The sequence below is a fragment of the Miniopterus natalensis genome, chromosome 9 (genome assembly GCF_054644295.1).
Source record: "Miniopterus natalensis isolate mMinNat1 chromosome 9, mMinNat1.hap1, whole genome shotgun sequence".
Taxonomy (NCBI): domain Eukaryota; kingdom Metazoa; phylum Chordata; class Mammalia; order Chiroptera; family Miniopteridae; genus Miniopterus; species Miniopterus natalensis.
In genome coordinates, this window is record NC_142089.1 from 75,985,133 (window position 1) to 75,998,343 (window position 13,211).

The 13,211-nt window shown below is 42.5% G+C and overlaps 1 protein-coding gene across 2 annotated transcripts in view; it reads right to left on the reverse strand.

The window, feature by feature from the left end:
• Window positions 1–1,454: 1,454 nt before the first annotated feature.
• Window positions 1,455–13,211, reverse strand: part of CDYL (chromodomain Y like) — a 153,799-nt gene continuing 142,042 nt past the window's right edge. For both annotated transcript variants that reach the window (XM_016213003.2, XM_016213004.2), the window contains exons 6-7: window positions 4,383–4,526; window positions 1,455–3,077 (exon numbers count right to left, since the gene is read on the reverse strand). In XM_016213003.2, coding sequence (XP_016068489.1) covers window positions 2,919–3,077; window positions 4,383–4,526 — 303 coding nt within the window. In that variant the 3' untranslated portion in view covers window positions 1,455–2,918. The remainder of the gene's footprint in view (window positions 3,078–4,382; window positions 4,527–13,211) is intronic.

Genomic DNA, 13,211 nt, shown 5'->3' on the forward strand with positions numbered 1-13,211 from the left:
CTCATTTTAGAGTGATTATGTATTATTAAAAAATATATTACATCAATCTGGTAAATATTCTCTGAAAATGGAGTATCCCCACCAAAAAAAAAAAAAAAAAATTACGAGCTAGCAGTGTAGTGTGGCGCCTGGCGCTCACTGCAGGTAAGTGCTAGCTGTTATTCCTATCACCACAGCTGAGGCAAGGCCAAGGAGACGGCCCTGTGGAAGCCCTAAGTGGGCAGCAGTGCCCACCTTACTCTACTTCCAAGGGGCTGAAAAGCACTGGGGGAGAGGACTTGATAAACAGAATGTTTTTCTGTGCATATCCTTTCAAAAACATACAATGGGTGTTCTTGACATGTTGTTCTACCAAAAATTGTATAAATATTTCATTCCTTTTCCACAGCAGTGTGGTTATGGCATAATTAACGCAAACCCTACTGATGAGGAGCAAGTATGTTGTTTCCAACTTTCCACTATTAGAAACAATTCTGAGATGAGTTTAATTGTATATGTATCTTTTTCTCATTTCCTGCAAGAATTCATTAAGATGAGTCTTTATAAATAGGAGTTACTGGGTTGTTGTTTTGTGTGTTTTAAAAAATATGTTTTGATTTCAGAGAGAAAAGGAGAGGGAGAGAAACATCAATGATGAGAATCATTGATTGGCTCCCTATGGCACGCCCCCTACTGGGGATCAAGCCCAAAACTCCGGGATGTGCCCTGGCTGGGAACTGAACTGTGACCTCCAGGTTCATGGGTTTATGCTCAACCACTGAGCAATACCTGCTGGGCCTGGGTCTAGGTTTTTAATACTTATTTTGACAGTTACTACCAAATTCTCTTCTAAAGTTCAGCTAATTTAGACTTTCACCAATATGAGGCTACATTTTCTGTCACCCTCACCGAGAGTGAGCATGAGCCTACTGAATTAGTTCCCTATTTGTAAATTCTTAAAAACAGACATTACAGGGGAGTTGCCAGAATACTGGGGCAAGTGTTTCTTACCTCAGGTTCTTTATCTATAAATGGGAATGAAAATATGTTGTAGGTCTGGGTAGAGAAGGCACAGGAAGTTACAACTCTCCGTACACAGATACAAAAAAATCTCTGAAATTCTCTTAATACTCAATCAAAGATATAAATCACATAAGTTTGTATGGGATATGATACACTTCAAAATAGGCAGAACTAGATAATATGTTAGAAATACGCTTCTTTGAAAAAGCAGCAACAAGGCGAGTGACACAAAGTTCAGAAGATGAAAAGGTAGCCCGAAGAGGGAGGGGGGGAGGGGCACGTGAGCTGGCAGGACACTGGTCACACTCTAGTTCCTCCCTAGGTGGAGTTACACAGTGGTTCATTACTCGTTCTTTACACTGTACAAATGTTTTATGCTCATATGAATATTTCACAAAAATGATTACACATTCCATGAGAAACTTCAGAAGTGAAGAATTACCAGAGAAACATTTCCAATGTGTTAAGAAATATTAGTTTTATTTAACCAGTTTTCACAGCTGAATATTTATTCTATAAAAACTTTACAGATTGTACAGTTTATATATATTTCAAACTAAACAAAAAAAGTAGGTCCCACAGATGCAAAAATACTGCACCAACCAGTCCCAGGTAAAGGCGGAAGTACACTGTACAGCTTTCCACGCAGCCAGGAGGCGGTTGGTTCTAGTATAAACTTTAAAACTGTACAAAAATAAGGTTTTGATTTTATTTCCCTCTTCATACATTCAATATGATTGCAAGCTCAGAAGCCGAACTAATAACAGGCCTCTGTGATCAGGAATCTGTCCCCACTCCTGAAAGGAATGCGAATGTCTGCTAGCGCAGGGCACTCTTGGGCACCACACTGAACTCGGTGTATTGTGTAGCATGAAAGCAGAGACCAAGGACATTAAACGTCAAATATAAGGTAGTTCTTTTTCTTAAAAAGGAGTTTCTGCAATTAATAGTGTGCCGAAAGAATTTTAACTTATTAAATAAAATATATTCTAAGTGAACCTAAAAAATACACTTTATAAACATAAAAATACTTTTTTTGGTGTAATACATCAATCATATCTGCAAACAGAAAACCAAAATTGTATATGTAGTATTTCTCACCCAGCAGCAAGAAGCATTGCAGTTATTTTTTCAAATGGGTCAGAGACACTATTTAAACCCCACTAAGACTAACTTATAACTTAGATTCCATACTTAAGCTATTCAGTGACTCACTAATTCTGCACCACCAGCTTTCTTTTAGAGACAGTGGTTTCTTCATGGGAACTGGGTGAGAACCAGACACGTTTAAAAAGAAGGAAAAGGCAATTGATTTTTTTCAGCATAAATCCTAAGCATACTTTAGTTTGGGGGCATGTCCATCAGTGGATTTTTCATCAGAAATATCCTAAAAGATAAGTCTTACTTTTGACTTGGACTTTTCATCTAAGCTACCTTCCTGGGAGGCAAAAGCACACCTCAGATCTTTCTATATCTCTACTGGGTGTAGGGGAGGCGAGGCCGTCTAGTGCCTCTTTAGAGTCTGTCCTAGAAGGAAAAAATAAGGAAAACAAACATTATTGCAGACTTTCCTGCCACCCAAACCAGCAAAACACTCTTTTTTATACAGTACAAGTCAAAGATAACAAAAATTAGAGCTTCAAGGAGCAGTCTATAGCTCACCATTATACTCTCATTCTTGTGTGAATATTAAGTATAAAATAATGATGTTTGGACAAAGGAGTTTTGTAGTTATTTATTTTAAAGTTACAGTACTTAAAAACTCCTTGATAACAAATAGCTTGGATGTTTCAAGTCCTGCTTCCAAGCGTGAGCTAAGAGTGAACTTGTCTCAGGCTGTGAGGATGGATTAGGGCACCTTGGAGCCACAGATGTCTGCTCTACAATTCCAGTGTCATCAGCAGGCAGCCTGCTAATCAGAACTCATCGATCTTCCTCTGCAAGTATTTCAACATGGAGTCCATCCCTTGGGCGGAGCCCCAGATTTTCTTCAGTACTTCACACTCCCTCTCATTGGCCTGCTCCAACTCCGTCTTCATGTTACAGCGCACAAGGGCTTTGGATTCCTCAAGCACCTGGACCAAACAACACACAGTTAGCAGGGTGCAGGTCAGTAAGCACAGGCTCCATGGTGCCCCCAAGTCTATGTAGGTAATTATCAAACTTAAGTAATGACCTATCAAAATAACTACGAGACATATTTCACAGTACACATCAGGCCTAATATATGTAACAAAGTATATTTCACACTAGATATCAGACAAATTCTCAACATCAAAATGGTTGTAAAGCTATTTTGAAAGAGAGTTGTACTATCTACACCCTGGCCTTTTCCCAAGATCAAGACAGCTGCTGTGCTGCTGGCCGGTGTAAGCCTGAACCCCACACTAACTCTTGTGATGATGAGGGGATTTGCTAACCAAAATTTAATTTTAATAATGAGGGTTGTTCATCTATGGGATAGCTTAGAGCAGCAATTTTCAACTTTTTTCATCTCATGGCACATAAACTAATTACTAAAATTTTGTGGCACACACAAAAAGACATTATATATTTTGCCAATCTAACAAAAAAAGGTATAATTTTGATTAATTCACAGTGGACAGCTATTGTGTTGGCTGTTACCATTTTTTTTATTTTAAGGGACAAGAGGTCAGTGACCCTGTCAGGTATTGCATGTTTTAAAAATTCTTGTGGCATACCGGTTGAAAATCGCTGGCTTAGAGGAAAGTTAGATCAGTTAATATCAAATAATATTTCACCTTATATTTTGGTAAGTGCAACTTTGTTAAAAGATTAAATATTATCCTGCACATTTATTAAACAAAACTTAGGTCCACCATGGGGGAAAAAGTGATTATATGAAAGGGCTTTGAAAACAGTGAAGAACTATATAAATGTTTTTTGTAGACTTTTACAGGGCCTTTTTAAAAAAATCCTCACCCAAGGACATGCTTACTGATCTTAGAGAGGGAAGGAGGAGAGCGGGAGGGAGAGAAACATCAATTGGTTGCATTCCCGTACTTGCCCCAACTGGTGATGGAACCTAAAACCTAGATATGTGCCCTGACAGGTAATCAAACCCACAACCTTTTGGCCAGGGCTATAGGGCATTTTTAAGTTACTAAACTTGAGACTGAAATGCTTTCCTTTAATTCTTAGGCACTTGCAAAGGGAGGGCAGGGTAAGCAGATATGAAGCAGTGGCATCTTATGGCTCCCATCAGTATTTCCTATGAAGGTGGCTGTGCAGGGAGCAAATATGGAGGATTCAGGAAAATACTTTGAAAAGTATGAGCTCTCTGGAGGAAAAGGTCATGGTAAAAAAAAAAAAAAAAAAAAAAAAAAAGTCACATATGTAAGAGAACAAATTTGACGTACAACTGGATTACACGAGGCAAGCTCCTTAATGCGAACCATGACTTCCTGGGTGAAGGTCCCCGGCCAGAAGACCTGTGAGACCAGGCCTTTGCCACACGCCTCCTGAGCTGTCAGCTTACGGCCACTGAGTAACATTTCATTCGCCTGAAAGGAAGAAGAATTGATACCGATATGAAATGTGACAGGGAGGCAGGCGGGAAAGACCCAACCCCCAAATTCATCCCTTAAAAATTCAAACTGAGGGTGGGTGTTTGAATGTGCTGGCCTTGCTGGGACTCCTTGCGTACCTTCTGGGTCACACCCGAAGGGCACCTTTCCAGAGCCTGTGCACTGAGGACAAACCCGGCAAGGTGCAGTCAACTACACCATGGTAAGCAACATACTGGTTAATGGGTTTTTAAAAAAAGCGAACGTAAAGAGCTTATTTTATGATGTAATACAGAATCAAATAGACTTAACCAAGAAATCTAAATTAGAGAAGACCTACTTGTTAATTTGAAGTTACTGGCATGTCCCTCTCTGCCTGTCTTCTCCTAATATGTGAGCTCATTAAATGTACAAAATAAATTCCTGTGAAAAGGAGGCATAAGCAAAGCTAGAACATCTGCAATCCCAGGGATCTGAGCCAGTCACAGAATTGCGACACAATGCAGGAGTAGAGACAATGCTTAAAAGGCAGTGGATGTCCTGCTCGAGTATGACTTGGAGGCAACTATCCAGGACTGGAAGGTATCCCAAATGACTACACTGTAGTCTGCCGAAGAGGGTCTGACTACAGTTACTTCACATGACTCAATGGAGGAAATTAACACTTGTTTTTGTTTCAAATACATATATAAGTCTATATACGAAATTGATTTTATCTTTGTCCTGGATTCTATAGCACTTTTAAGCTCTCAACACAATGTGCATGGAATTTATATCATCCTAATGACAGGCTCACAGATGCTAAATAAGGAGAAAAAGGGAGAATATATTACCTGACAAAGAAACTTTGCACTATTCTAATGTGACAATTTCCTATCTTGCATGTTTAACCTTCCTGAAGATTCTGGTGGTCATGAAGTTGTTTCTGGGCTCAGGTAAAATGCACTTTTGGTAGGCGACTTTCTTTTCCAAAGAAGTGAGAATCATTGTTATGAAAAGGCTTTAAAGTATTAAGTATCTCTTTCAGTTGACAGTGCCTGCGCACTTCCTGTAAACGCACCTAGACAGCCAACTGTGTGTGAAATGCGCAGCTTAGAGTATGTACACAAGACCTGGAAAAACAAGTGTCTGGATGATTCGCCACCCTGTTCCAACACAAGCAGAGGTGGAAAACTGGGCTGCAGAACAGGGTCTTCAAAAGAACTGCAAGTTCTTAACTCTCACGGCTCACTTTAGTCCCCAAGTGGAGCCTGTTATTTGCGTCTTGGACAAAGTCATGAGTGTTTCAAGAGTTTGGAGACGTTCTACAAAACCCCTGAACAGCCTCTCAGTGAAAGGGTCTAAAATAAACAATGAATTTAAAATCTGACTTAACCTTACTGTTAGCTGTTAAGACAGTTCTTCTAAAGGCAGATCCAAACGCTACAAGGAAGGCGGAGTCCCCAATGAAATGACCGCGGAAGTGCTTTGTGGTGAGAGAAGCTTCACTTCCTGTTTGCATTTCTTTTACTCTCAATATACAGTAGACAACACAACTAAATCACTGAGGTTGTATTTACAGCAGGTTTACAAGAAAAGCCTGAGCCTCAGGGTCTTAGCTAGCGTGGTGAACACAAACCACCCTGCTGGCCTTGAGTGCACACCAGGAGTGGGGAGTGATGAAGGGCAAGCTTCTTCCCGTGTTTCCTCTCCGGCGCCTCCACACGCCCTCTGTTATCCCCAGTCTCTTCTTTGAATGTGTTGTTTTTTTTTTGCCCCCTGGAGGTCAATTTACAACCCTACCACTGTTCTCTTCTCTCCTGGTCTTTCATTCCCTTTTCTTGATTCTCTCGGGCCTGGTGCCAGCCGGCCAGGGCTGACAGCCCATGGGAACCATCCTCTCCTCTAGTCAGCGAGCCGCCCTTGCCGCCCATCTTCCTCCTTTCAGAACCCAGCTAACTCTGCACTGGCTGTCCCTGGATGTGTAGGACATTTCCGAATTTACCCACAGGACTGGATGTGGGACTAACTCATGGTTGTTAATACTTTCTCACCTAAGTACAGGCAGTGAGTTGGTTTAAAATATATGTATCAAGTAAAACCATTAGGAAAAATTCCCTTGGTAAGATTAATAGGATTAAATACACTCAAGTTGAATGGATATGTTCTCATACACTCAATGTCCAGTAGTTTAAAAAATACCCAATGCGGTCAAAATTGTCCAACTGTTCTAAAAAAGTTATAGTGTACTATGCAGACAAATGATAAATGCCAGAGTAAAGTTCAGCCAAAAAGATCATATTAAGTATGGTGAAGAAACCCAACAGGCTTGGGGGGAAGGAGTCAGGAAGCTTCAAATCTCAAGGAGGCACAGCTTGGCAGTGGCTCTGCCACACACTCCCTCGGACCAGTCTCTAAACTACTCAGAGGGCAGCTCCCCTTTGTAAACTCAGGGTAAGGATCTCAGGACCAAGAGTTGCCACGTTTACAAATGTGAGTGTTCGTCAACTTTGTGCTCCCTTCAGCTGAGGCTCCTTCGGCTGTCAGTCACAGAGCCTAACACTTTCCTGAATGCAAAGGCTCACGTGAGTGGTCCTTGAAACAGGGCTGTGACTGGGCACACTCCATGAACGTTTACTGGGCACAAGGAGGACTCAACTGTAGATTACATTCTTAAGCTAACTTACATAGCTTGTTACTACAGCTTGGCTCCAAGATCTCTCTCCCTGCAGTAGGCACTACAGGAAAAAGACAGCTTTCCCAGCTTGTTTACCTGCATGTTCTTTTTATCCTGATAATATGATCCCTTTCGCTTGTCGCCTTGCAGAGTTTTGCACATACAAGTAGGGAAAACCAAACTTGCTATAGGCTTTCCTTAGGCTCCTGAAACTCACATATGCTAAAAACTCATGAATGGAACTGCATTGTTTGGGCAGTCACTTTCAACAGGAACTGTCACAATACAACTCAGCTCAACAATGTTTACTCATGTTCTGTATAAAGGTTTTACTCAGATACTCTAAAAAAAGTGCAGAATTTACACTGTGTGACGTTTAAGCTTTTTGCTCCAGCTTTATTTAGAGCAGGATTTTGCAACCTGGGCACTGAGACACTCTAGCCGGATAAAGACACTTAGTGTGGAGGATGTCCTGTGGGTTGTAGGATAAACTAGCATCTCCTCTATTGTGACACCAAGTCTCTAGATATTGCCACATGCCCTCTAGGGGTTGAGGATGGGGCAAATCGCCCTGGTTGAAAATTGTTGCTCAGGTGGCACCGGGAGATCACAAGGAAAAGCAAAAAGTAATGATTTTTCAAGACTTGTTCAGTGGGCTCAAAGATGAGTGAGTCAAGAGTAGGCAGACGTTCATTTTGTGCTACCTTTAAACTACTTATGGATCTTTCTGAGTGGACTCTAAGATCCCCACCCCTTAGCAGCATTTGGCCTAAGGGTTCCACTTCCAAACTGCCTTTGCCCAAAATGTGTTTAAATGTTAAGTTGGTGTAATACTTCCCCAGATCTGCCCTTCCTATATATCTGCATCAACATCGCCTATCTCCTTAGAGCTCCATACTGTGAGAAGATACGAGTCCCCATTACTTCAATCCCCTCTAGAGTAAATGAAAGTGAGTGTGAACCGGTTTTATTAATGATCATGATTCTTTACTTCACAGGTAGTCACTTAGGAAACAATCTATTTTACAGCCATAACTCAAAATAAACATGAAGTAATTTTCTTAATAATGACTCTTTACCATCAGATTCAATTACTGTTAGGAGGTACAGCACAGTTAAAATGACAAGACAAACCACCCAGACATGTCCATACTTTACCTATAAAAGATGGAGACTACTTGGGGTGAACACAGGTACGTCACCCAGAGCCGCTGACCCAGGAAACACTTGCTGCCCAGCTGCCAGGAGCACTGTCAGCAAGCAACTCCTGGCAAGAGCTCTCCAGGCAGCCTCTCCCATGGGCAGCCCTTCTTGGGGCTGCTGTATCCAATGGCTGAGTGTGGTGAGGGCACCTGGAAAAACTATGATGGCCACATATGCCCCAGGGTCCACCATGGGCTCAGCAAGGGCATCATCTGAACTGCACCACAGCTCACCTTGGCCCTCTACCCAATCCTGCTTCCTTTTTGCCTTGCCACAGAGGTCGACACCTAACCTATGTCCTGCTTGCCATCACCTGACCTCTGCTTCCATAGAAACTTACCTTGACAGGTGGGAGTGGGGGCAGTGATGAAAAGGACTTATTGCTCCCTAGCTGGCTGGCAACAAAGACCTTGTTGGACCAGGTGAAGTACCCATCAGCACCCCACTAGGTGGTGGTCCAAGTGCTGAAATTCTCACAGGTGAGGGGATAGTAACTGCTAGTTGCCACTGACACAAGCAGAGGGGCTCCTGGGAAGAAAGATGGCAGACAGAGTTGTGACCCACAGCCAGACCCAGGACTTATTAGAGTGGCCAAGCTCCAGACAAGGTTGATCAGCCACACACAAAAGGTCTGTTTGGCTATGTGAGGACGAAGAGAAAGGATAAATTTGGCATGGGGAATTCTGGGTGGATACCCCTAGACTCCTCTGACCCCTCTGAGACTACATAAATGGCCCACTCGTCCCCATTAAGAATAAGTGTTGTCGCCTTGCTTGGACAATGCAGAAATCTCTCTCTACAGGCCTATATCACTTCCCTTAAATCCTGCTCATCTATGCTCTTGGCTATCAGGCCTGTAATTCACCTCCTCCCCCAGAAGAGCCGCATGACACAGCCAGAAAGTGCTGGTGGAGCTGGGAGAAGACAACGGACTGAATTCTAAGGGTTCTTCTTGACCAGGGGGCAAACCACCAAGTTGGAGAGGGGTGGTGTTCACTGATTCGGGAGCTCTCCTGAACTACGAGATTTAACACACTGGCAAGTGCCCAGGAGATGGTGTGGTCTTGCTATTGGGATGGCTTCTAAAAGCTTGAAAAAAGTACTAATGGTCCAGGCTAAGTGAAGCTGAAGCACCAGAACCACCATGGCCGACAGTGGAGAGGGTGGGACAAGATGCCACAAGGAGCCTATGGCAAATAACAGAGAGATGATCTCAATGCAGGTCCCTGGGGTTCTGGAGCAAGGCTGTGCCTTTTAGCAGAGGAGTATACGCCTTTTAGAAAACAATTCTGGTATCTGAGCACCAGATGTCCTGAGCCCAGCGCCAGCAGGCAAGGAGGGGAAGTGTGGAACCCTGGCACCCACCAAGGAGCCTCTCACCCCTTCCCTGCCAACTCTGGCTGAGCAGGGCATGATGACCAGGCCTCAGGCCTCTTTAAGACCATTGACCTACCACCAGGGCAGCCACTGAGGCTAGCAGAGGTGGTGAGGGGGGTTGTCTAAAACAGGAAGGATGAGGGTGAGGGAGGAATATGACCAGCTATGGCAGGGCGGTTGCAGTGTGTCATATTAAGCCCTCTCCTCCTTTATGTTGCTTTATATTAACTATTTAAAACTTTCTGTTTGGGGAGTAATTTTAGACTTACTGAAAGATTATAATAGTAGTAGAGAGTTCCTGTCAACCCATCACCCAGCTCTCCCTTAACATTAACATCTTATATGACATTTTATAGTGATCAAAACCATAATATTCCCATTGATACAATACTAGTAACTAAACTACAAACCCTGCACAAACGTTGCCAGTTTCCTCACTGTTGTCCTTTCTCTGACCCAGGATCCTGAGAGCCACCCTGCACTGAGCTGTCAGGTCCTCATATTCCCCCCAGTCTGCAACGGGTCCTCAGTCTTTTGGTGAGTTCTCTGACCGTGGCACTTTAGAAGGGCTCTGCTAAGTATCTGTAGACTGTGCCATCCCTGGGCTTGTCTGGCACTCCAGGATGAAACTGAGGCTCTGGATATCTGGCAGGACTCCAGCAGTGTGACGCTACATCATTCTCAGTGCAGCACTTGAGGGCAAACCACAGCCAGCAGGTCTTATTTCCAGTGAACTTTAATCCCTCAATAAGGTGGTGCCTGCCAGGGTTTTCCACTTGAAAGCTACTATTTTTTTCCATCATAAGTAATGAGAGGATGCAAATATCCTTCTTGTGGTACTTTTACCCACTAATTTTAACATCCATGTGGTTCTTGTTTGTGGCAGTTATTACTATCTAATCCTCCTCTAAGTCTGCCCCAGGAAGAGAGGACTCTGGAACCTGGAGGAACTGCCCCCCAAACTGTATGAAGAGACAGATCCAAGGGACAAGAGGTGGGCACAGGGATGTGCCACTGAGAGCCACTACAAGGGAGGTCTTGCTGCACCAGGTGCTGGTAGTGCCATGAGCACACATCCATTAGTTCCTGTGGGGACTCCTCTGCTGCAGAGAGCCACCCATCCATGGGTACAATGCTTTTCTCTGAGAGCCCACACTCAGTGATAATGGGCATAAAGGAAGCAGCCACTGTGGTCCACTGTGGTCCAATTACTGACAGGCCATATATGCCCTGGAGCTCACACGGGGTAGCTGAAAGTTTGTCAGGCCTGCCTCACAGTTCCATTTCTCCCCCTTGGCCTAACTCCTCGTCCCTTCAACAGTGGTGGCCAACTAACGAACAATGTACACACCTTAATTTAAAACACTTTATTGCTAAGAAATGCTAACCATCATCTGAGCCTTCAGCAAATCATCGGCTTTTACTGATAGAGGGTCTTGCCTCAGTATTGATGGCTGTGCACCAATCAGGGTGGTGGTTGCTGAACATTGGAGTGGCTGTGGCAATTTCTTAAAATGAGACAAGAAAGGTGTTTGCCACACTGACTCTTCCTTCATGAAGAGAGATTTCTCTGTAGCATGCCATGCTACCTGATAGTATTTTACCCACAGAACTTCCAAAACTGTAGACAGTCCTCTCAAACCCTGCCACTGCTTTATAAGCTATGTTTATGTAATATTCTAAATCCTTTGTTGTCATTTCAATAATCTGCACAGTATCTTAATGAGTAGATTCTATCTAAAGAAACCACTTTCTTTGCTCATCCGTAAGAAGCAACTCTCCATTGTTACAGGCTTATCATGAGATTGCAGCAATTCAGTTACTTAGGCTCCACCTCTAACTCTAGGTCTCTTGCTATTTCCACCACATCTCTTGCAGTTACTTCCTCCACTGAGGTCTTCAACCCCCACAAAGTCATCCATGAGGGTTGGAATCAATTCCTTCCAAGCTCTTGTTAATGTTGATATTGTGACCTCTTCCCATGAATCACAAATAATCTAAATGACTTCTAGAATGGTGAGCCCTTTTCAGAAGGATTTCAATTCACTTTGTATGGCAGCTATAGCCTTACTAAATGTATTCCTTAAATAGTAAGACTTGAAAATCAAAATCATTCCTTGGTCTATGGGTGTAGAATGGATGTTAGCAGGCATGAAAACAACATTAATTTCAATGTACATCTCCACTGGAGTTCTTCAGTGACCAGGTGTCTTGTCAATGAGCAGTGATATTTTGAAAAAAATCTTTTTTTCTAAGCAGTAGGTCTCAAAAACGGGCTTAAAATATTCAGTAAACCATGTTGTAAACAGATGAACTGTCATCCAGGCTTTGTCGTTTCATTTATAGAGCACAGGCAGAGTAGAGTTAGCATAATTCTTAAGGGCCCTGTGATGTGGAGGATGGTAAATGAGGACTGGCTTCAACTTAAAGTCACCAGCTGCATTAGCCCTAACAGGAGAGTCAGCCTGTCCTTTGAAGCTTTGAAACCAGACATCAACTTCTCTCCAGCTATAAAAGTCACAAACTGTTCTAATATAAGGCTGTTTCATCTACAATGAAAATCTGTTTAGTGTGGCCACCTTCAATAATTAGCTAGATCTTCTGGATAACTTGCTACAGCTTCTACACCAGCACTTGCTGCTTCTACACCTAGCATTTTTATGTTGGAGATGGCTTTCATTAAACCTCATGACCCAACCTTGCTAGCTTCAGACTTTTCTTCTGCAGCTTCCTCACCTCTCTCAGCCTTTATAGACTTGAAGAGAGAGTTAGGGCCTGGCTCTAGATTAGGTTTTGGCATAAGGGAATGTTATGGCTGCTTTGGTATTTTATCCAGACCACTAAAACTTCCTACATATCAACAATAAGGTTGTTTTGCTATTTTATCATTTGTATGTTCACCACAGTAGAATGTTTAAGTTCCTCCTAGAACTTTTCCTTTGCATTCACAGCTTGGCTAACTGGTGCAAGAAGCCTAGCTTTTGGTCTGTCTTGGCTTTCAACATGCCTTCCTTGCTAAGCTTAATCACTTCTAGCTTCTGATTTAAAGTGAGACATGTGTGGCTCTTCCTTTTACTTAAGAGTGTAGCTTTTAGGTTATTAGGTAAAAAAGACCTTGAATGCAAACAAACACTGTTGTATGGTTTACAAACTGGATTTTTCCTAATGGTGGAAGTCAGTGTTAACTATGCAGAGATATAGATTCCTCCCTAAATAAGGTCCTTCTCTAGGAAATGACATTAAACAGTGTCAGCAAGTGTTCTAGAAACCAATATGGAAATCTATGATTTCATGAATTAATAATACAAGTTAATGAACAAGAAATGAATTACAAGTGTTATCTGATGAAAAGTCCCCACAGAATGACACCCTGTATATATTTGGAAAATCAATAACCAAACTAGACTTCTTCAGGATGTTTTCTAGAATTATTTTTTAAAAAGAGG